Source organism: Oryza glaberrima, chromosome 10, assembly GCF_000147395.1.
Source record: "Oryza glaberrima chromosome 10, OglaRS2, whole genome shotgun sequence".
Taxonomy (NCBI): Eukaryota; Viridiplantae; Streptophyta; class Magnoliopsida; order Poales; family Poaceae; genus Oryza; species Oryza glaberrima.
In genome coordinates this window covers 11627404-11653578 of record NC_068335.1, presented here as the reverse complement: position 1 = coordinate 11653578, position 26175 = coordinate 11627404, and the positions used below count along the sequence as shown (strand labels likewise).

The window sequence follows — 26175 nt, the reverse complement described above, 5'->3', positions numbered from 1 at the left end:
CTGAGCTGATCACTTCATTATCTTGATCCTATCCTGTACCTCTCTCATTCTAATTGATTCCCCTTCCCCCAACGATGCCGCCCTTCGCGCTTCCACCTTCCACCTCTCCCTACACCGCGCATGGATGGTATGAGGGCGTGGTGGATAGAGCGGGCGCTAACTAGCACGCTCCTCAATTTTGCACTCTTCCGGGCCTACCTCTAGGCTGTAGGAGCTGCCTTCACCACTGGGTCACGTAGGAGCTGCCTTTACCACTAGGTCACGCTCCTTAGCCTTCGCTTCCCCTGCACATGCACTCGCTAGGATAGCAACAACTACCCATCCTCCTCTCTGCTCAAGGGCACGATTGGATCTGCCGCCGCATGCATGGGGGTGGCAAAATCCACCGCCGCGCGCATGGGGGTGGTGCGCTAGATGACGGTGACAGCGGTGGCCTCCTATCTGTGTGTGTGTTCTTGGATGTTGATTTTGTTCTTAATTCTATGATTGTGCTCTTGGATGTCTTTGGATTGGGAATCTCATATGTTGATTTCGTTCTTAATTCTAGGATTGTTTTCTTGGATGTCTTCGGATCGAGGATCTCAGGGGTGATCGGATTGAGCCGTTGCATCAAACCAGCCTTTTTTTGGATTTATGGAATCTTGAAGGTGCCTATTCCAAAACGGATTCCTATTTATCAGTGTCACCAGCCAGGTGCTGGTTGAGAAATACAACACCTATATGGGGTTCTCAACCGGCACACATTAAGATCTATTATATACTAAAAGTCCATTAAAAATCCTACAAACGCTCTCATACCGCTACATGGCACTCCGACAAATGTTCCCAAGCCGCCATGTGGCGTTTTAATAGATTAAGAAATTTTGACCGTCGATTTTCATTTAAATTAATGGGTCCATTGTTTCTAACCATTAGATTAGAATGAATAAAGAATTTAGTGACTTCCTATCCTCTCTCTCTCGCGTACGTAAGTACGTCTCCCTCCCCACACGTACACCTCACCAATTTTTTTTCCATTTACCCCTTTTATATATTTATTTATATTACCTTCATTTTTTATGGTATTGACTTTTGAATATATATTTGATTATTTGTCGGACTAAAAAACATACGTAATTATAACTTATTTTCTTATGATTTTACATTGATGACATATGTTGGTTAATTATGTTTTAGTGCAAAATAGATTGCAATGGATGACGTTGACATGTAATACTATCTATCTATTTATTATCTACTTCTTATATACTAAAAGTCCATTAAAATTCCTATAAACATCCCTAAGCCATCACGTGGCACTACTACGAAAACTCCTAAACCGCCACGTGGCACTTTCTAATCTAACCGTCGATTTTCATTTAAATTGGTGGACCCGCTATTTTAAACAATTAGATTAGATCTATTTAAAAAAAAGTCTCAGCTTCATTGAAATTATTTAACAGTAAAAATAACGCACATACGGATATAAAACTTGCGTATTGTTCTCCTAAAAAAAAAACCAAACAGACATAGTTACGTAGCAAGATAAAAAAGCCAAAAAAAACATATCTACCCTGTAAGAACAATATTGTCTTTAAAATAGGATTTCCCATATTATTACTATGCACGGTTAAATTAGCACCAAATCAGCTATCTTTAAATGTTCATCTTTTGAATTATTTTTCAAATATATATCTAACTTATAATCCTTTGTATTTATTTAATTAAATAAAATACTAATCACTTATATAATAGTTATATGGAACTGCTAAATTCATTACGACACATGGTGCCGACATATAATATGTAATGTCATAATTATTTTTCAAATAATTTAGCTAACATATAATAATTAATGTCATGATCATTTTTAAAATAATTTCACTTGGTGTCAAATTCGCTTGACAAATATATAACACTAATTCAAATCTACATGAAGAAAAAGTGAAACAACATTGTGGTTTACAATTAGATTTGATTTAAATTTAATTTTTGTGAGATTAAGATTCTCTTTTTTAAAAAAAATTAGAACTATTTGATTGGAATTTCCAGGCAATGATCTTGCTATAATACGACCCTCCATCACGAGTGGTTTTTCTTTGCGAAATTGGTTTGGTAATAAATGAACAATCATGTGCATTAAACTATTCATCATATATTTTTTATAGTTTGGAAATTCTAATATATCGGACATAATTGATGATGTATGTCATACACCCCACTGAAATGACTTATATACTCCAACAAATTAGTTACTTTAAATAATTTTGGGAAATATATTCTTAGAATTAGTAAAGATGTCACATGTAATTATGAACAATAAATGAATGAAAACAAACTAGACGCTAAACAATATATCTTAGTCAAAATATAAAATATAAAGAATGATATGGTACTCCAAGATTGTCACGGTCATATGTCTGTTTAGCTATATTTTTTCTATCAACCTCGCTCATTTCAAAAGATAATATTGTATCTACATAACAAAAAAAATAAGCATTATTGATTAATACCATAAATAATTTTGTCTACACAAAACTTAGCTATGAGGGTGCTGATAGTGAACTAGACATTGAAATTATGCTTCATACTGGCATTGCGGGGCATGACTATGTCAACTCAGGACCTATGTTTAAAGGCAGTGGAGAAATAAAGCCTCGACGGATACGGTCGGCTTCACCCATTAAAGGGGACATTCATATCTGATTTTAACGGTCATCAAAATTTTTAAAAAAACTTACAAATTATAAGAAAAAAACAAAATGATCATCGGTTTACTTAAATTATTTATAAAAAAATAAGAAAAATAAAGTCCCCAAACCTCGTCCTCCCCGGTACATGCACACAACACTACAGGTCCCCTTCAATCTTGGCTCACACTCTCTGCTCTCCATTCCTCCCTCTTCCTACTTTTTAGCTATCAAACCATACTATGAATAATACCGAAAAGACCATATACATCAAATTTCTAATCTAATTGATGCTATATTAAATAATTAAACCAATAATTTCCATAATGTCAATAGGGATTGAATTAAATCAATCAGAGAGAATCTAACAAATTTGTAAAAAATAAAAAATAGAACAACCATTGTATGTTCCATTTCTATAACCATGTTTAAGTTCTTAGATATTAATGGCCTTCCGTCTATCCCATATCGTGGTATTATGAATATATAAGACATACTAAGGCAGCATGACATAGAAGTACTTAGTTGGTTAAAAAAGTTATATATATGCTACTATCAACTTTAAATTTAGGACTCACGACTAGGTATTTTTTTAAAAAAAGAACACCATAAATGACATATATAATAGGGAAACGAGGCAAACAATATATATGTCTCCTATGTATTTATTGACTCAGAGAAAATAAAGAAGATCATTAACAATTGCTTATAGCAATGAATTAAATATTATATAGTTCAAACCTTACAAATATCTTGTAAAAAGTATCTAAGCAATGTCGATGAAGAAAATTTATAAAAAAAGTACTTTTCAAGCGTAGCAGGTGTCATCCTATTGATATTCCACCTTACATGTTACTCAAGCGTAACCTACTTTACATGCCCGCGCATTCACGCGGGCTACCTTTCTAGTTTCCATAGTAGTGGTACCTTCTATTTTAAAAAATAATAATTGATAACCTGGATATGATTTAAATCCTAATGAGTAACATCATAAATATGTCCGCATGATTGGTCATATCAATAGGCTATGCATATCGATGTAAAGTTAGCACGCCACATGCATACACTAAGTGATAGAACTTTCCACGCCCTCTAATCAACGCGTATTCCTCCGCTTGTGTCAAAGCAAAATGCATGGTTCCAATCCCTGCCCATCCGTCGGGTGCATTCGGATGGAAGGGTTGGGATCTTCAACCACTACATTCGGATGGAAGGGTAGTGATTGATTTTTCTGGATGCCACTCCATTTTGTTTCCGTACGATCCATAAGTTTAATTCTCCCTTTCACGTAGAACATGATAATTTATTAGCACATAATTAACTAAATATTATCTACAAAGGATTTTAAAAATAGATTGACATGATTTTAAAGTTTTGTAATGAATTCTCTTAAAAAATACAACGTTTAATGGTACGGCAAACGTGCTAATGAAAAAGTGAGAGTAGCTACAAGATACTCCTTCCGTCCTATATTTTAAGTGTAGCTATTATTTTCCACGTCCAACTTTGATCGTCCGTCTTATTTGAAAAGTTTTTGAAAAAAATAAAAAACATAAGTCACGAGTAAAATACGATTTATGTTTTATTATCTCATAACAACAAAAATACTAATTATAAAAAAATTTCAAATAAGACAGACGATCAAAATTGAGTATGAAAACTCATAGTTGCAATTAAAATGGGACGGAGGGAGTATTTCCGAACGCAGTCCTTATCACACGGCAACCTCCACATCAGAATGATTACTGGACTGTCATGTGCGCATGATCCCACAACGAATGAGACTGGAGATTCCCAATCCGGTTGACCGTAATACCTGGCTGGCTGGGAGGCCGTACACAGACCAATCATCATGGTAATATTACCGATCTGAAAATATTGAGATCACAGGAACGAATATTTTTGTTTGTCTTACTACGAATTCCAGATTGATACGGACAAATGGTCTACTATGGTGTGATGGAGGTCGTCACACCGGCAAGATGGGAGAGATCGATGGCTTGATAAAGCAATAGTGGCTGCTATTTCACACCTCGCAAACACCATAAAACTGTTTTATTCTTTATAGTGACTTTTATTAAACATTATAGTTTGAACTTATGTTTGAAGATAACTCCTCTTGATTTCTTATTTTGAACAATCTTTTATATAACAATTTAATTTCCAATTAGTACGATGTTTGGTGTGCGTAAGGATGTATATATTAATAAGTAAATGTCACTTTGAACCATATTTTATTATCCACTTTGTTTCTTACCATCTTAACCAATGTTTTCATTTTAGACGGATAAACTTACCTTTATTTCACTTTGGACCACCCGACTTCTTAAGCGTATGAATGATTTTGATTACGTCGGCTCTTGCTCATCAATGAACTCCCACAATTATATGTAAAATCATTTCTTTGGTATACAACAAGTTAGATGTAGCTGGATAAAAAAATTGAGGGTGGTCCAAAGTAATATAAAGGTAAAAATACCTTATCTAAAGTAAAAATATTGGTTCAAAGGTGGTTTAAAGCGAAATATCAATAATAGATGATCCAAAGTAAAATTTAATCTAATACATTTTTTCTGTGTTGGTTGTAGTCCCTACTTTATTATCCTAGGAGGAACAAACACTATTTATATGCAATGTTCTCTGAAAATATTGACTCTTCGTTTAATCTTGACTCTCAAAATAAAGTCATTAGATGTGTAAGGAAAAAAATAAGAATGTGGAAATAATAGTAGAGTAAAGTGTACAGGCTGTCCTTTAACTTATAGGGGTGTGTCATCTAGGTCCCTAAACTCTCAAAATACATATTTAAGTCCCAGAACTTGTCATATTGTGTCATCTAGGTCCTAAATCGTCACAACCCCTTCAGGATCCTACGTGGCGTTGATATGGCATGCCACACGGATATGACGTGACATTATTTTGACTAACAAATGGGACCTATTTATTTTTTCTCATTTTCTTTTTTTCTTCTCTTTTTCCCCTTTCTTCTTCTTTGTCTATGACCCGTGCAGAAGAAAGGAAAAAAAGATCAGAATGAGAAGAAAACGAAAAAGAAAAGAATAAAAAAAAAAGAGAAAAGGACACGTCACGTCCATGTGGCATTGCCACATTAGCGCCACGTAGGATCCTAAAGGGGATGTGTTAATTTGAGACCTATATAATACACTTTGACAAGTTATAGGAACTGGATATGCATTTTGAGAGTTTAGAGACCTATATGACACAACCCTATAAGTTTAAGGACCACCAATGCACTTTGCTCATAATAGTATATACTACTTTACTTTTTATGGACAATTAGACATAGTTAAGTAGTCATTCTTAAACATTCAACGATAGGTTGTTTTATGTTTTTCTAAAGAGGTAGAGAAAGGTTTTGGGTACCTCTCACTATTACTATTACTAGAGATGTCAAATTTTAAATTGCAAAAGGGAAATATCTCTATACTTCCTCGTGTACCATATAAAATTGATACCTAGTCAACAGTTGAGAGGCAATGAGACGACCCTTTAGCGTGTGTGTGTTTGACATAAGGGTTGAAAGTCCTTTTTTAGGGTTTAGAGAGTGTGGCCTCTATGTTAATGAGAGAGAGGAAGTGAGTTGAATTGACCCGCTAGTGTTTAGTGATGAAGCTGTGACCCAAATTTAAAGACAATATTCATTTTGAGAAATCATCTCATCCTACCTGTCCTTAAACCAAAACATCTTTAAAACAAGTTCGCTTTAACCCAACCTATCATATTCCTCCAACCAAACACATGATTATAAAATCTATATTATATTAACAAATCCGAGAATCATCACTTGCCAACCTCAATACATATTCGTAAATCGTCTAGACCTCATCTTCCGCAGCTAGATAACACGTACCATCAATCAAACTTCGACGCGTGATAGAAACATTTCAGCAATCAATCAAGCCAACCAGCCTACCGAATTATTGGCCTCTCAATAGAACGCAAAAACACATAGACAAACTATTACAGAATCAAAAACAAGTAAAATTAAGCCGTGGCTACATGCAACTCACATGGTTTACCAAAGCAGCACCCAACCAATTAAGTGACGTCCATCGATCGGTCCATGGAACCAAGTGGGGCCCAAGCGGCCGCTTAGCCGTGGGACGGTGACAGGTGGGACCCACGGGATGAGGAGCATTTACGCAGATGGGCGTCACCATCGATCGTGGCCGTCGCTTTCGGTTCCTTACAACGCCCGTATGATCGGTTGTACGGCCGTGGCTTTGTCCGTTTGTGCTTTGCGTACACCGACCGAATGAGTGAATGCTGACAAACAATAGTGTCACACGTTTGTTAGCGGTTGCCGTGCTCCTTTCTCGCATCAAATAACAAGGTTTTCAGTATTCTGACCCGTATCCTACTATTTTATGATATTACGATTCTATCAAGCCGAAACGATACCGATCCTATCTATTATCTTAATTTTCATCGTCTCTCGATCCTTCTATTTATTACTATACGATCCTACGAAATCTTAGATAGTATCCCGATTCTACGATCCGTACGATCCTACAAAATATTATTTAAAATAATATGGTTTGAAAATAATATAAATAAATATGCTCAAGTTTATATAAAAATCAGTTAAATATATCAAAACCAATGTGGTTTCTCTCCATAAATGTCTCTATTTGCATGACATGTATTGTTACTATATTTTTTTATATAGAATAGCTATATGTAATTAATATAAATATTAATTAAACTTAAAAAAATCTCATAGCATTCACTTTAAGCAAAACGATACTACCTAGGACCCCGATACTAACAACCTTGTAAATAACTACTCCCTCCGTATCGTTTAATTTAAATTTGATTAAATTTTTAAACACAAAACAAACATATTATCAAAATATATTCAATTAATATTGATTTAACAAGATTAATTTCAAATTTTAGATGTTGCGAATTTTTTTAAACTTGATCAAACTTAACAAAGTTTGACTTAAACAAATCAAGACGACTTATGATATGAAATAGATCGGAGGGAGTATCATTCCTGAAACCCCTTCAAACTTGAAAAATGCAATATTTTGTATAAATATGACAACATATATACAAGCTTCAAATTTTAACTCCACTGCTCATTTGCAAAACATGTGTATATAGAGAGCACGGGAAAAATCGCACCTCTTTTTCCTCTTATAAATGGTGGAAGTTAATATTGAGAGAAAATCAAGAAACATTATTTACAAGCGTCTTACTCCAAGAAATCCCATCAATGAACCCAACTTCCTAAAAATATCATCCTACAAGTGGAAATGCCATCGTCGTCAGCTTTCCATTAGCAGTCCTCCCTAAGTGCTATAAAAAGAACATTTTACCCCTATAAATTTTTAATTAACACTTTTGCTCTTTACGTCAGCTTTCACTAATTTGTATGTTGCTCTTTACACTAAATTATAGTGATGGAAACGTTTTAATCAGCTTTCAATAATTCATGGGGGCAAAATGGTCTTTTTTATTGCACTTAGTGGTTGCAGTACTGATATTTCTGGGACAATACGTTTGTACGATGGTATTTCTAGAAAGTTGGATTCGTCAAACATTTCTTGATTGGAATACTTGTTGATGACATTTCTAAGATTTTCTCTTAATATATATACTAAGAAATGATTTTATGTATAGAAAAATGATACTACAGGCGTAAAAGTATTCTTACAAACATTCATAAATCATTGATGCATGTGTCACATTGTGATTCAGTAATTATCAACTAATTAAATCGAATGGTTGAGATTCTTCTCGATTAAGAGTTTTGTAAGAATTGTTTTGATTAAGTACGTCGGGGTGAAAACGGTCTGATGGGCTATTGTTTCCATCCAATTAGAGAGAGAATTTTTCCGATCTCAGTATGACGTTGAAAAAAAATAGAAAAAACAAATCTATACATGGTTACAATCGGAAACGGAACTGCTTATATACTGAAACGGCGTTTCGACGTCGTCGGTTGGAAATGCATGTCGATCATCTTTGTTAGGGCATCCACAATGTGATACAAAAGTAGTCCATAGGAAATATAATATTCCATTCAGCCACCTATTAATATTGTGCAACTAGTCCATATAGAGAAAATAACAAAAGGTACTCATATGCATATAGCTAGACTAGTCATATGAAATAAAAAATATCATCTATCTCTATTTCTCTCTCATCTCGTAATGCTATCCTGTATCCATATACATTGTGGAGATTGCTATAGTTAAAGTCCATTTGTGCGGGTCCTATATATATAGATCACTTTAGCCATATACATTAGTGATGCCCTTATGCCTATTTTTATAGCACTATTTTCCTTGTGACCATGTGTACGTGCATCAAATTGGGCTGCCTCATCCTCCCTTGACAACATAAATAAATTTTATTATATGATACTTAAAATTTAAAGTTTGTGTAGTTTGTTGATGGATATTTAAAAACATGCTACAGCTAAACGATACCTACAAAAACTGATAGGAGTAATTTGCTAGAAGACGCTGCAACAATTATTTTATTATTTCGCATGCAATTAGAGAGAGATTTTTTTCAAAAAGACGAGAATACCCATCATGCCACAAGCTTCTAACCTAGCGCTGGATTGAATAAGGAATATGATATATGGTAGCAATTTACTTGAGGTGATGATAGATTGAGAAAGCACTACTACGAAAAGGATTTTTGCGTGCGGTGAAAAAAGGTTTTCGTGTGCGGGTGGGCGAACCGCACGCACCAGGTGTCTGGAAAAATCGCTATTTTTGTGTGCAGGTGCTTATATCGCCCGCACGCAAAAATAAAAATCCAAAAAATAAAATAAAATAAATCAACCCTAACCCTATAAACTGTTGTAGCCGTCGTCCTCGTCAGATCTGCCGCCGTGACGCCTCCTCCCCACCGCCGGCCCACTACTAGAAAAATAATTTATCGCCACGAAAAAAATGTAACATCAATGCTAAAATTGTTGCAATAGATACATGTTGCCATAATCTTAAAATCGTTGCTAGTCGTGGTAATAAATAGCGTGGTAATAGGTTATTGCAACGATTTTTATTTAGTTGTAATAAATTTTGTTATAGCTATAAAACGGATGTGTCAAAAAAATATATATTGCAACACTTCACATCATTGCAATAAATAACTATTGCCACCACTCCATGTGTGGCATTAGTTCTACGCATTAATTTATCGTCATGATTATTTTCTTTTGATATCTTGTCATGGCTAGGATTCGAACCCAAGATCTCTCTCTCATGTGCGCTCTCCATGATCAACTCACCTATGCATCAATTTTGTTTAAAAATACATATAATTCCATTTGAGACTGCTTAACTGAGATTTGAATCATGAAGTTGAGCATTTAAAAGATTTTAAATGAAAAATTTAAGTTGTAGATCTCATCGAGAGCTGTAAATTTTATATAAAATTTGTCCTAATCCGTGTCCATATGAAAAGAATAAGTTAAATTATGAGATGATAATTTTTTTATTGTAACGGATTTGTTGATCATGGCAATAGAAAATAGTGAAAAGTACCATGTACTATGCAAATTGCCAAAAAATTAAATTTGTGGCGATAGAACATGTTTTTTTGCAATAGTAATGTTTTTGTGGCGATAGCTCATTTTCTATTGCAACAAAAAAACTGAATAAAACAATGATTGTAAATCGTTATAACAAAGTATAATTATTTGCCACATAAAAATTATCATTGCGATAGTACAACATATTGCCACGAATTATTTTTCGTTGTAATAAATTGGTGGCGATAGCTCAATTATCTTGTAGCCATCGTCAGATCTGGGCGGGGGATGGCCTTCATCGCCCCAGACCGCCTTCTGCGCGTGGCCACCGTCGCACCGTCGCACGCCAGCTGTCACGCGCCGGCCGACACGAGCACGCCGGACGCCGCCGTCCGCCGAGCCGCTCGCTGCCACGCCCGAGCCCGTCGCCTGCCTCGACGCGACCACGTCGCGGTCGCCGCCTCCCGCCTCGCCACGCCCGAGCCCGTCGAGCCACTCGCTGCCACTCCCAGCCACCACCTCATCAGCGTCGCCGCCAAGCCGGCCGCCGAGCCGCGGAGAGGAGAGAAGAGAAAGAGATAGAGAGGAGAGGAGAGAGAGAGGGATGAGTGGAAATAAAAGGGAGAGAGGTGAAAAAATTAAAGTGAGTGAGAGGGGAAAAGAGGGAGGGGTATTTTTGCGTCTATTTAAGAGGCTCACACACGGAAATCGATTTTTCCATGCAGTCCTTTTAAGGAGCTGCACACGAAATTAGAGGACAATTTTTGCAGACGCGACCAGTTATGGTCCGTCTGCAATCTAAAGAGGTCTCTGTACTGGAAAATCGTTTTCTATAGTGAAGCCACAAATTTAATTTAGTTGTGGCTACCACTCTATGGTTTTGGAGGACATTGGGGTAGAGATGGATTGGTTCGGTCATGTTCGACCAAACCAAGCCGAGTAACAAGTGCTGGCTTCAGGGACAAATTCATCATTTCGGGAAATTTAACTATTTGCCACTATTAGCTTTACCAATTATCCAAATACCTTTATTAGATTAGCCCTTAATTTTTTGCCCCTCTAAAGTGGTGGCATCTTAACTATTTGCCACTTTTGCCCATGTGGCATCCCAACATGGCAACACAGTGTAAAAATCAACGTGGGACCCACTTGTCAGTCGCACACTTCTCTCCGTCCTCTTTCTCTGGTCTGCCCGTCAGCTACCAGCACTGCTCCTCTCTTCCCCAGCGCTAGCGGCAGCGACGGCGGCGCACTGGCTCACGGCTGCAGAGGACGAGGGGGAGCCGAGCGCTGCTCCTCTCTTTCTCGGCGGCGAACCATCTCGACGACGGTGACGGCGCGCCGACTCGCGGCAGCAGAGGAGGGGGAACCGAGCGTCGCCGCGGTTGAGGACGAGAGTCGTGCGAGGTTTGCACCGACGGTGGTCGGCGTCCTCGCCGAGCACCTGCCTCCCTCGCCAAGGGAGCCATGGAAGGAGGGGGGAGAGCCAAGTGCCGACGCGAGTCCGACCTTCGCCTCGCTGCGCTGAGGCACAACCACGGCCTCCAATCGGCCGACGCGGCATCCCTCCCTCCCTCCCTGGCCGTCCACCGACGACGCTGACGACTCCGCGGATCTGGCCGAGCCGTCCCCCGCCGCCGCCGACTCCATCACGGTGGGTGTTGAGCTCGCCACGCTCTTCCTTGGCGAATCCCGCGGTTGCAGCTGAGCGCAGCGAAGCGGAGGTCGGAGTCCTGGCGGCGCTCGGCTCCCCCTCCTCCACAGCTGCGAGCTAGTGCGCCGCTGTCGCCGCCTTCGCCAAGGAAGAGAGGAGCAGCATCAGCAGCTGACAAGCAGACCAGAGAGAGGAAGGAGAGAGTTGTGCGACTGACAAAGTGGGCCACACATCAAGTTTTACACTGCGTTGGCATGTCACATGGGCAAAATTGGCAAATAGTTGATTCCACCACTTTAGAGGGGGAAAAATTAATGGCAAATCGTATTTGGATAATTGACAATCCTAATAGTGGCAAACAGTTAAATTTCCCCATCATTTTAATATGGTTTGTCACTCTAATAGGGTTAAAAATAATAAAATAATGGTTGCGATGTCTTGCAAGAAATTATTAGTTTTTTTAAGATGTCCTCAAGTCGTGGTATGTTTTTACGTTATCCACCAATAAACTATACATAAACTTTAAGTATATGAGCAAAATTCGTCATAAATTTTCCTTTGATATGATAAAGAGATATCGTTAGTGCACAGAGATTTTCAACTGTTCAACCATTAATTCATTGTTTTTTTTAGAGCTATACATCAAAGGAATTCTTTATAGATGTCCTAAATAGGAACACTGGTGTTATTTTGTTTTTGCCCAAAAATACCAAGGATCACAATCACAGGCTCACTGCCCAATATTACAACCATTAAACTTTTTATACAGGGACAATTTCGTTCTTACCCCTACTTTGATATCCAATATTGATTTTACCCCATTTTAGGGTTTTTGTTTTTACCCCTACTTTTTTTAAATGAATCAATTGTTTGCCCCTATTCCGTTAATTCTTACTAACGGTGTTAAATGTGGGGGTATGAATCAATTGTTTGCCCCTATTCCGTTAATTCTTACTAACGGTGTTAAATGTGGGGGTAAAAATATAAGTATACCCTTAGATATATGTACTTTTGACATAATCAAAATATAAACCTATTAATGCCATACTGTAGCAGTAATTTAATTTGTCAAAATTTTGTGAAAGTTTGCCAAAATTTGGGTCAGATTTGACATAAGTGTACAAAAGTACCGGAAAATATCTAAGGGTATACTTGTCCTTTTTACCTCATATTTAACACCGTTAGCAATAATTAACGGAATAGAAGCAAATGGCTGTTTTGTTCCAAAAAGTAGGGGCAAAAACGAAAACCCAAAAAACAGGGGCAGAATTAATATTAGACATCAAAGTAGGGGCGAGAATGAAATTGCCCCTTCTATATATCAAGGTTGAAGAAAGTATGGCCATTCTTTTCAAAAGAGAGACGTTCTTCAGATCAGTCAGTCTTGCTGTGGACAAAAAGATCTACCTTAACACATCTGCCTGCCATACATTATTTCTCGTTGCTATCCATAACACTGTATTAATCTTACTGAAAGAAATACCTGTTGTCGTTGTGCGTGTAAAATTAAAGAAACTTTTTATCCTATGGCGATATGCACAATAATCGATCTGTCTTTCCTTGACGTGTCAAGCAGGTGCTAGATTAATAATTGTTCCCTTTGAAAAGTACAAGGAAAAATGTTGTTCACTAAGTGGATTTCCAGAGCAGAAATAAAGATGGCGGTAGAGACAGGATTGGAATAATATGTACAAATCTCATGGAAAGATGGAAATGATCGGGATATTCTTGGAAAGAAAGAATGGACGCCTCTCCATGTTAGTAATTAGCATGAAAATAACTTGCATGTGAGGAAGCAGGAAATAATGTGTGGTGTACGACACTATCTTAATTTTTCTTTGGAAATATAGTACAAACACAAGCATAAATACGAGCACCCATATCAAATTAAGAATTTTGAGTCCAGATGGATTGGTTCATTATAAGGAAACTAACCAATTGAGCTACGCTCACTTCACGATACTGTCTATTTTAGTACCGAGGATATTAATTATGTATACGGTGTGTTTTTAATAAGCAATACGGTCCCGTGTTGATGTGTATATATGTGTGTTGATCGAACCAGGCAAGTGTATTCTTTTGAATTTAATTAGGGTGGTACCTTGTAATACTTTTTTTTTCTTTTTGTTCTTTTCAGCAACCTGTTAGTTGTTGATCACTGTAACTAAACCTCTTCAATCTTAAGAAAATCTTGGCCGGGTTGTCTTCGCGTCGTCCCGATGAAAACAAAAATGATGGGAAGTACCTAAACAAAACTGAAATATGCCAAACTAATAATTATGAAAAAATCACTCAAATTTTGTTTAGAATTTAAAATTTTCAACAGTTACATCTGTTGGCAATGTGTTTCTACACAAAGTAAATAAATAATTTTTCAAGGTCTAGTTGACTCAGTTGATTTCGTTGGGATACAGAATTCATAATGAGAGGAATGGATAGTGCTAAACATGCGCAGGTTAAAATTGGACTTTATTACCACTACTGATATTCGCTCCGTTGTCTATGAAATTTTAGGCTGTGTGTTTGGAACTCTAAGTTCCCAACACTCTCCTCTCGTTTTTCGCGCGCACGTTTTCAAACTGTTAAACGGTGCATTTTTTATAAAATATTTCTTAAAAAAAATCATATTGATCCATTTTTAAAAAATAAATTAGCTAATACTTAATTAACCACGCGCTAATGGACCGCTCCGTTTTCTGTGCGTATGTTAGAGTTGGGAAGTCAGACATCCGAACACAGCCTTAATTATCTTCCAAAGCCAGATTGGGTTTATTTATGTTTAAAAAAAGGGTTTATTCATAAAATTGTACAAAATTGTATATAATTTATGATCTTATGTGCATATATATGGTAATTTTTTCATAATATTTAAACATATATAATTTATCTCATATTTTTTTGAGAAATTCATCTCATAATTTTTTTTTGAGAAACACATGAATATCGTACATTATGTAATTCTTAATTACTCGAGGATTAGCATGTACTGGACGCTCACAGAAAAAAAAGGTAAAATTTCACTCTTACAAGGTATAATTAGATAAAGCATCAATTGCAATGACATTGACATGAACGACAACATTCACTGCTACGTAGTTAAATATTGATTATATATATATGTTATGGGTGACTGATGCATATGCATGCAAACTTGACGTACTCTCTTCATAAGAAAAGGATATATTGATATTACGTACATTCGGATCTATTAAATTTTCTGGCAGTTGTCGAGAATAATTTTCAATTCGCTAGCTAGCTAGCTAGCTATCATATATAAATATGTATATACAATTTTTACATCTAAAACCTTACGTACGCATCGATCTTAATTATTCTGTGGACATTTCTCAATTAATTAGGGTCTACTTATTACGTGATTAATTAGGCTCTTTTGCCTCTTGGGATGAGATGGCTTCTGGACCGCTTCAGTAGCCACATGCCAAATTTTGCGATCTTAACCCTTGAAAAGTTTAATAGTACATCGAATGATTAAGATTTGATATACAATTTATTATTATCTGTGCGTCATTTTGATTATGCCGGTCGGGATTGGACTAGGTATTAACTCGGCCGGCGAGATCTTGCTTCAAATTAAAGCAGATACTGATTTGCTCACCAAGTTTTATATAATAGAAGCATGAGTTATAACCAACTCTAATTTGAATATTATTTAAATTCAATCTGGTTGGAGGCTGAGGTCCACAAATTAAGGGTTTACCACAGGTTAGACAAGTTTGATCACACTGACACCTGTGTATGGTTGTAGCTATAAAATCGTGATAAGATTTTCTTTCAATAAACTGAGTCCTGCATATCATTGACTAAAAAAATACAAGAATATTCCCTTAAACTTGCTAAAGTGTACCTAATAATTTGATTGTCTCAACTTATACAAGAGTGACAATATTTGTTGGCAAATAGTGACAAAGCTCTGAACCAAAAACACCGTTAAGTCGTTGTCACCTTACCGGACCACACTGATGAAATGCCATAGAGATGGTTAATTTAGAGTTATTATATCATGGAAGTACGTATCTGATTGGTCAGTAAAAAATAAACATTTCTGATAAAAGTGCTCACTGTAAATGATTTTTGGAGAGGCGCCGAAACGTAAATGGGCATTGAATTCAAATGGTACAATTGAGAACTGTCTATAATGGCTCATCCCTGAATCGTCTTCTCGATCTGTACTAGTGACACGTGTAACTTTGGAAATTGTGGCACTGTGGCAAGAAACAGTTAAATCTTTTTGTTGCTAGGAAATTGTCTACCACGAGTTACACACAAGTGGCAAATTAAAATAAAAGGAATGACGCTATAAATTCTTAACCATGAATTATAAAAATGTGCCAAACCACGATTTGTGATGGGCAATTAATAGACGTCACAGCCACAAATTTAGGCCCCGTTTACTTCGCGAAATGAAAATTTTTGGGTGTTACATCGAACGTTTAACCGGATGTCGGAAGGGTTTTTCGGATACGAATGAAAAAAATAATTTCATAACTTGCCTGGAAACCGCGAGACGAATCTTTTGAGCCTAATTAATCCGTCATTAGCACATGTGGGTTACTGTAGCACTTATGGCTAATCATGGACTAGTTAGGCTCAAAAGATTCGTCACGCAATTCCCCCCTTAACTGTGCAATTAGTTTTTGTTTTTATCTATATTTAATGCTTCATACATGTCTCCAAAGATTTGATGTGATGTTTTTGGGAAAAACTTTTTGGAAACTAAACAGGCTATTAGCACACGTAAAATCGGGCCCTTCTAATGGGCGATCGATCGCCCTGGTGATCGCCCAGCGATCAGTTCGCTCCCCCTCCCCCTATACTCCTCCCTCTTCTCCCCCTTCCTCCTCCCCTTTTTCTCTTTCTACTACAATACACCATAAAATTTTTTAAAAAAAACAGAAGTTAGAAAAATTTATGTATAGAAAAATTGAATTCAAATTCAAATTTGAATCGGGTATGTAAACTTTTGACTTATAAACTTTGGTCTATAATTTTAAGTGTATAAACTTTAGATGTATAAAAATACTATATATAGAAAATATTTGAATTCAAATTCAAATTCGAATCGGACATGTAAACTTTTAACTTATAAACTTTAGGTCTATAAACTTTAGGTGTATAAACTTTTTTTTGCGGGGAGGTGTATAAACTTTAGATGTATAGAAATACTATATATAGAATATATTTGAATTCAAATTTAAATTTGAACCAGATATAATTCAAATTCAAATTTGAAACGGGTATAAAAACTTTAGGTCTATAAACTTTAGATGTATAGAAATACTATATATTTGAATCGGATATATAAACTTTTGACTTATAAACTTTTGGTCTCTAAACTTTAGATGTGTAAACTTGAGGTGTATAAACTTTAGGTGCATAAATTTACTAAAATAGAAAAGTAATGTGGTGCCAAAAAAGGAAACCAGGTGGAGGGAGGGAGGGGGGAGGGGGGCGAATCTGATCGCCCATTAGCATTTCCACTTAAAACCTATATTACTAGTCGTTCTCAAATTTTATGGCCACTATTACAGATGTCGGTTCACTTAAAACCGATACATATGAGATCCTCGAACGTAAAACTGACACCTATAATACCTCATTAGTACCAGTTTTATAATAAAACCAACACTAACAAAATAAGTACTAATTTATTAAAAAACTAGCACTTATACATGAGTCATCTGCACTGGTTCTCTAAAAATCGACGCTTATGAGTGAGTCATATGTATCAGTTTTCTTAAGAAAAAGGTGCCTATATATAAGCTGAGCTAGCTGGGTGAGCGTAGGAGGTCTCCGACGAAAATATCTATATACCAACCTCTATTTTTCTATTCAATCGGTTCCTCTCCACTTCTCGTTCTCCCTCCCAGTCTCTCACTTCTCTCCCCCTTGTTTGCCTATCTCGCCGCTTCCACCTCCTTCTCTTCGCTTCTCTCCCCCTTGGATGCAGATTGAAGATGATGGCAGCACCGGCCGAAGAGGGACGAGCTCTCCTCAAGAAAGCTTGTTCCTCTTCAGCCAACTCCGCCGTCTATCCCCTCTTTATCGAATCCCGCCGATGCCTCTGAGGAGCTTCTTCATCGGATCCGCACCTACATCGCTAATGTGCTTCTCCACTGGATCCTCGTCGTGCCCTTCCAGATCCATCACCACCTCTAGCTAGTGATTTAGCGGTAGCTTAGGCTAACGAGGCTCGTGCCAGCGTGCGAAAATGTGCAACCGGCGGTCAAATTCGGCCAGTCGCCTCGCCTCCTTCCCTCAGAGCTCATGGCCTTCTAGATTTGGCAGCCACAAGCTTGACGGCCATCAAATCCGGCTGGGGTGGGTGACAGCAGAGGTGGTGGTGTCATTCTTGTCTTTCTATATTTATGTTGTTGGATGCTGACATATGCATGTTTGAGTCTGTAATTTCGTTCTTCGATATTCTTGCAAACCTTTTAATATCGAGGTCTCTGTGTCGTTGATGGTGGTACATGGATATTGATGAATGTGTTCTTGATGTGGGATGCTCTGAGGGTGATGAGGAGCTGCTCAATACATCGGCTCAAATCGAGCTAACATTTTGTTTTGATCCGTGGAACCTCAAAGATGTTGATTCCTAAACCAGCACCTTTGATTCCTCCTTATCAATGCCACCCATTAAGATTGGAAAATCTGGTACCTATGTGAGGTTTCCAACTAGCACCATTTAGGATTTAGGTAGTGGTGACACTAATTAGATGCACATGCGCCGTAGAAATTTGTATATTTAAAATTGATTACTTGGTTATGCAGTGAACACTTATCATAGTTCAAATCTTAGTGTCTGTCCATCTTCGTGCGCAAGAAGAGTATGTCTCGCTAAGAATTTCGCAAGACTCCCATGGATTTATCCTTAATTTTCGCCAGTACTGACATGCGCCGACAGTCCGTATGTTTATAAGTAAAACTTCTTGAATATCATTTGACCTATGTACGGCTAATAAGCTATGAAAAAATAAATGTCACAGCCAAAATTAGTTTATGAGTAAAACTTTAATATCCGTGTTGTTAGCTCTTTAGAAGCTAAGGCTTAAAACTATATATACTGTGATGAAAAATCCCAACATCAATTTTAAATTAGGTTTTAAAATTTAAATTTTGGTTCTGACTGATAAGCAAGCTAGAGAGATATTTCTTCATTTGTATTTCTCCCGTACATGTAATACCTCCATTATAAAATATAAGGGTACATGTGCAAAATGAGGAAGGTAGTACGAATTATGATAACTGGCTGTGTGCGGTACTTTTCTGTTCGGTTATCTATTAACTCGATATGTACGGTTACCAATCACACGTTTAATAGACTGTTTTAATTCTAGAGTATCTGTGTGATGTGCAGATTTGTTTTTGTCTGCCACATGCCTGGCTGACAGGCTCGAGTTCTGAACAATATTCATAAATCATCAAGAACATCACTGCGAGACACTTGAGGTGTGTAAACCTATAAGCCACAGGTCCTCAATAGAGATGGCTTGGAAGACGGGAGACCTAACATAACATGTCACATGGTTAGGAGGCACATGTACATCCTGTGGGAGATTCAGCACTGCTGATCAGCTCAATGATTTAATGATCACCCATCGGAATGAGCATTTAATATCTTTGTGAATGATTTGATGATTCATCAATCTGAATGAGAATGATTGAAAATGGTGCTACATGGCCACATGGTGCAAGAAAAAAAAACATCACTACTTTTCTCCTTTTTCCCAACTTCTACTCTTAAGTTTTTCACGCATATGTTTTATGAACCGCTAAACGATGTGTTTTTTTTACCAAAATTTTCTAGGGAAAAGTTTCTTAAAAAAACCATATTAATCTATTTTTAATTTTTAACTAATACTTACTTAATTATGTCTTAACCCGTCGCTCCATTTTGCATGCCGAGGAGAAGGGGGTTCCAACCCCACTAAAACAACACAACCTAAATTTGCATTCATGCGTTGTGTTTACCTACAAAGCTTTTAAGTTTTTTTCTAGATAAACAGGGACTGAACACACATGTAGTATTTAAATTAATTAATCAAGAGATAGAATACCAAGTTGCCAACTAGTAACCTAATTAAAGAAGGGCCAGTAAGGCAGTACGTAATTTTTATAACTAATGTCCTTGTGTGCAACATGGATAACATTTTTCTCTGTTTTTATTTTGTCACACAACATTTTTCTATTAAGCCAGTTGCCTTCCCTAGTCATATATGTTCCAGTACCGACTCCAAAATTTTCTTGGTAGGATTTATTTTTCTAATCCAGGCTGACTTCTGCACGTAAGTCTAAACCTAGGATGCAAAGAACTGAATCATTCTGATGGTCCACAATACATTGTTAAATAAAATATCATTAATGTATGAACAAAATTTCTATAATGGACTAGGAATGCTAGGAAATATAATATATGTTCTTATGAAACCGACACATTCCATTGGCACACCCTCTAGTGAAAAGAAAAGGCAAAAAAAACAAGTGGTATATTAATCATCAATATCCCCATTCCATCAGTGATTATTTAGGTTTGACATGCGAAAATGACATGATTTGCATCAAGAGCTACATTCAGAATATTATAAATTCACTGCATTCTGTAAATACACTACAAAACAAATCAGTAGTCAAAATCGTATTTCACACCATGTCCAAGACCAAAATGTAACTTGTTTGTGAAATAAAAGGAAAAAAAATGAAAAACTGTCAAGCTAATACGGGAGTATTAATTTGACTGTCCAAGGTCTTGATTCAATGAAAGAGTTTCATTCTCATCCAAACAGGAGCAGGCAGTACGTGTTTGCAAATGGCCATATTCAATATCCATTTGATCATAAGTTCATATATATTCACAAATATCCAATTCCCAATAACCTATGATGTTTATTATGTAAGATCAATGCTGCCTGATATAAGTTTCTTATAAAATTTCCTATGGTTTCTGCATCCTAGTGATCTCGAATTAATCTACACCGTCTGAAATCATGGAGAAATATTCGGTGAAAACCATCAAACAAGTGAACTCCAGTGAAAACCGGACCTAAATGTTTTCTAAATTCATGAAAAAGTTTGAAATACATTCTCGCCAAATATTAAGCTCAAACCTCAAGTTTATTTGGGAGTAAAAAAAAAGGACATCTTGAATCAATGGTAACATGATAATTCACCTGAAATTTGTCTTCTTTTTTTTTCTCTCAAATGAAGTTGGGTTTGGACTTAAGATTTGGTGTGATTGTATGTCATAACTATACCTATCTCTAGTAAATTTGTCATGTATTTAGAGAACTTCTAGAATTGGTTTTCATGAGTACTTATTTGATGGTTTTCGCGGAATATTTTCTCCCGAATTATAATCAGGTGGCTGGCCTATCTTTATCTGAAGACTTGTCCACTTCCTTTCTGTCCCCCTACAAATCTAACGGTCTCCCAGTAAGAGCAGAACATTTTCTCCAAAGAAGAGTGGACACTGAACAAGATGCCATAGCTACATGACTCATGAGACAATATTGTACTCGAGTACACAGCCACCAGAACATGAACCAAAGAATCTCAAGGACATTCATCCATGGACATGGCCTGATTCCCAAGCCAGAAACCGCAGCCACTTAGGTCGCAATCACAGAACTCTTTTTTGAATGTCATAGAAACTAGTCCATGCTAGGTGTCAGGTTATCATTCCCTGCATGCTGCTGGTGCCAAAAGAACCTAATGTTACAAGTGGCGAGCGCTTATTGGCCCGCGTGAAATACAGGCAACATGGAGCAGCCTTGCAAGGTGTGTTTGTATGGACTATGGAGTAAATTCCCTTGGTCACTATACTACTCCAGTAGTGTTAGAATGATAATGAAAATCCTCCTTTTGCAATTCTGTTGAGTTTTTTTGTACTTCCTCCGTTTCATAATGTAAGTCATTTTAGCATTTCCCACATTCATATTAATGTTAATGAATCTAGACATATATACCTATCTAGATTCATTAACATCAATATGAATGTAGGAAATGCTAGAATGACTTACATTGTAAAACGGAGGGAGTGGTAAATAAAGCATAGCTATGAATTGAGATAAGTAAGATCATCCAGATACATCATGTCTGTTTGGAATGAACAGATTTCATATGAATTTTGTAAGTGGAGAAAAGTTCTTCTGAGTGAGCCTAAATTAAAGGAAAAAGGTCAGAAGAGTATGACGATGGATATACTGGGCCAACCATAGGCCCCAGTTTACAGGCCCAGTTTCCTAACTGGCCTCTTTTCTCATATATGAAACATAGCTGCGGCCTTTTCTTGTCAATCTTCATTCCGTGGTCATTGTTTAGTGTAAACAGTAAATCACACGCAAACATCACAGTGATTCTTAAGGGAGAAAGTTTGCTTATCGTGGTTATAAACTTATATGATGTCAAATTTCTTACATGGTATTGGTCAGTATATGCATTATAACAGTGGTCGGGTAGAGTCTACCTTCCTCAGACTCGACCCAGCAAACCTTTTTATCGCACTCTTCCAGGACCCCTGCATGCAAACCAAAAGGTATAAATTTCTTAGTGATTTTGAAAGCCCACTGGCAATGACCAATAAATATTTCTTCAGCATTACAGGGCTTCAAGAATGCCAATCTAATCATCATAGCATAATGCGCAGCAGGTTTTCAACAAGGATTCTTAGCAGCGAGTTTGTACCTTGTGACCATCTCGATACTTGACAGACGGATCAGCGATATAGTTCTTTATAAGTCTACATAGCTCAGCTGGCTTTTCGCGGTTTATGGCATGTCCAGCGTTCTTGACAATGACTAGCTCGGATGTATCCCCCAAATGTCTGTATCCAAACCAAAATTTATTGCCTTGGTAACTTGAATATTATGACAATTTTGTTTAGACCAACCTCTTAAGCCGTAGGCCAAGTTCCAATGGAAAGACCCGATCTTGCTCTCCCCAAATTATCAAGGTTTGCTGTCAAATAAACAGAATGCAACAGGCAAGAGATTAAATTAACTGGAAAAAAACATGGACAGGCATCAACTGCTTGTAATGGCAAATCATTACCTGGTTAATTTTTGGAAGGTCTGAAAGCTTCTTACCATTGATCAAAGCATGTAATAACTCAGTCTTTTCCTTGACATTCTCAGTGCACATAACCTGCAAAATAATAGGGGAAAAAATGTATAGAACTGCTAGACGGTTGGCAGAACTAACTAATGTGAAAAACACATAAAAAAGGTTCTAAATCTACTTAATTTTCCCCTCAAGCTGTCCTGTGTACTGAAAGAGAAGTAACTTGATGATGTGGAGTGTACATTTAAATCTCACTCTAGGTGCATAAACTGAATTACTAGTAATATAGTACTAGCAAAATATAATATAGTACTAGCAAAATATGTCCATGTTTGCTATGGGTAAAATGGCCATGCTTATTTGAATATATGTTATTCATTTGATTCAAACAAATATTAGACTATTGCATAATAACAGAAAATATCAGGGACTAATTTGTAGAACGTGCAAAAGTAGTGGTGGTGGGCATGTGGCAGAACCACCACAACCACTATTGTCTTTTTTAGTAGTATAGAGTATACATTTCACTCTATTCATATGCATTGTGGGCAACATGTAACTACAAACATTATGATATTAACCTACAAAGAGTGGCAAATGCAAATGATGATTCTACAAGGATATCTTGCTATAATATATCAGATGTACATATGAGATGTATGCCGGGTAAAGAAATAGCATTCCAGGCTTCCAGCACAATCAAAATGATTTAAGTGAATTTATCATTAAAGAAAAAGTTTATTCCTCACAATATTTATTCCACCAAATCTCGTCTCTTTTTATTACGCTATGCTCCTCAGTCACACATGAGAACACTACAGCATGTCAGCAACACCATTTCCATCTATAGACTTAGGGCCACACCATTTCAAGAAAAATATGCTAACTTGTACCCTTTACAACATGCAGTCGTGCACTTCATGCTTTAATCCTTGACCAATTGAGAAATATATTTAAATTCCCTTTATGTGAGCTTTTCTTGCTTGAAGGGTCATGTTGTAAAGAATTGTTCTCATAAAGATGGATAAAGATATCTGAAGGACCATGAGTCCATGACTCTGGGAGAGCTTTACATAGTGCTCTAAATAAGGAAAACAAGCATGAATAGGGTGGATAATGCTAACTTGTTTAATGATCTGTGCATAGTATGTTGGAGTGCTGATGCATACAGGCATTCTCCAATAAAAATATTTTGGGATCATAGTATTTCAAATGCACAGCATCATTCTAGTTTTGTCCTAAGTCAAACATGTCTATCTTTGACCACCAATTTGAACATCGTTCAAACTATATGAATTTTTAGAAATTGATAATAAAATATACGAATGTCTGACTTAGGACAAACCTAAAACAAGTAATTTGAAACGGGGGATGTACTACTTGTTAGTAAAACAAAAATATCAATTATTCCCATGATCAAGAACTAAGGACTTGTGGTTTCTTAATTCCATGAAAAGAGTACAACATATGAATAAGAACAACTATGTCTAATGTCTCTGCAGGTTCAAGCAAAGTAATCAATGTGTTTAGCTAACTCAACTTCCTGTCGGGCTATCAGCATAGCCAACTTCCAGTGAGGAATAATATTTCAACACTATCTCTTGATTGCACAAGAATGTTCAAGACTTCAAGTTGTAACACTTAAAAGCAATGTATCGATTGTTGTACACATCTCGCCAAAATCAAAGTGTTCCATGAATTATGCTCCATGGAACCAATCGAGATGGGCACCTGTAGTTCTGTACCGATGGTAACAACTACTGAACTACTATATCAGAAATATATTGGTACCATCCTAAAATGGCCTGAACCGCTTTATACAAGCATATTTGACATAGATAAACTGCTTATATTACATTACAAAGTAAGTTGGTAAGGTTCTAATAAGAACTATACTCATCCAATAGAGTGGAAAAATACTTATGCAGATGAACTTAGATGAGCTTAACCTATACCAATGAGTTACTCAATTTCTTGATGTGGTAACTAAAAGCATCTCCACACAACAAATAAATCTAAATTTACAGTACAAACATTGGACTCCATTGGAATTTGGAAATTCTATGTCCGATCACCCATTGAGACAGCCAATGAAAAACCTAAGCATCAGATCTATATACTCTAATAAAACAATTATTCAGATGAACTACAAAATTAGATCTTATACAGCCGATTACAGAATTTCTAATTTGAAATTGCCATATAGCTAGACCCATGCAGCTCAATGCAGAATATATTTCAATTTATAGGGTAGAAAGTAGCAATCATAAATCAAATTGGACATTTTAACACCACAAACACCCAATCCAAAGTGACCACTATCAACCACACAAAGATTTCACCACAACAAAAAGCAGCAAAATTAGTTGGCGAGTCACACTGGATTACCTACCCTGATGTAGTCTCTGATGAAGCAGGACGGCATGAACCGCGGCGGGCGGCAAAAGGTGAGCCCGACCAGCCGCCTGAGATCCTCCGGCCGCTGCGGCAGCAGCAGGCTGGCCGCCTCCGCGATGTCCTCCACGGCGAAGAGCCCCGCGGCGAGGTCGGCCTCCTCGAGGCATACCCCGGCGGCGACAAGCACGAGCCGCTCCACCGCGGCCGGGAACGCGTGGGCGAGGTGGTACGCCACGAAGCCCCCGTAGCTGACGCCGACGACGGCGTACCGCTGCGCCTGCACCTGCGGGGCCCCCGGGAGCACCGCCGCCATGGCCGCGGCGACGCAGGCGGCCTGGTACGCCGGGGAGCGGTCGGCGGCAGGGGAGGCGGAGCCGCCGAAGAAGACGAGGTCCGGGACGAACGGCGCGAGGCCCGCGGCGATGAGCGGGCGGAGGAAGGGCGCCCACTGCCAGGTGGCGCGGGCGCCGAAGCCGTGGAGGAGGAGGACGGGGTGGAGCTCCGGCGGCGCCGCCGGGGGCAGCCAGAGGTGGACGACGGCGCCGTCGGGGAGCGGGACGGCGGTGGGGCGGAGGCCCGCGGAGCGGAAGGCGCGGGTGTAGCAGCGGTCCCGCGCGAGGGTGGGGCTCAGGCGGTTCTGCCACCGCCTCCGGCCGCCGCCGGCGCCGGCGGCGGACAGCGGCGGAGGTGGTGGCGGCGGCGGCATTAGACGGCGGTCGGAGATCTTTCTCAGGTGGACTGCGGTCGGGTCTTACGCCGTTAGCAAAGACTTGTTCCGTCGCCGTGATGACAAGTGGAGGAGTAGGAAGGAGTAATTACGAAAAAAATGGGGGGAATAGAAAATTCCCAAACTGCCATTCCAC

General features: G+C 37.9%; 1 protein-coding gene across 1 annotated transcript; it reads right to left on the bottom strand.

Annotated features, from left to right (window-relative positions):
* Positions 1-22209: 22209 nt before the first annotated feature.
* LOC127785689 (uncharacterized) lies at positions 22210-26175 on the bottom strand. The gene is made up of 5 exons (XM_052313090.1): positions 25308-26175; positions 22907-22999; positions 22746-22813; positions 22541-22679; positions 22210-22373 (listed from the first exon to the last, which is right to left on the bottom strand). The coding sequence occupies exons 1-5, from the start codon at positions 26016-26018 to the stop codon at positions 22296-22298; spliced, it is 1089 nt and encodes a 362-aa protein (XP_052169050.1). The 5' UTR covers positions 26019-26175; the 3' UTR covers positions 22210-22295.

Coding starts and splice junctions, on each gene's coding strand:
- LOC127785689 (XM_052313090.1), bottom strand. CDS start 26,018: ATGCCGCCGCCGCCACCACCTCCGCCGCTGTCCGCCGCCGGCGCCGGC. Junction 23,000..25,307: donor TCATCAGAGACTACATCAGG/GTAGGTAATCCA, acceptor ATTATTTTGCAG/GTTATGTGCACTGAGAATGT. Junction 22,680..22,745: donor CTTGGCCTACGGCTTAAGAG/GTTGGTCTAAAC, acceptor GTTTGGATACAG/ACATTTGGGGGATACATCCG.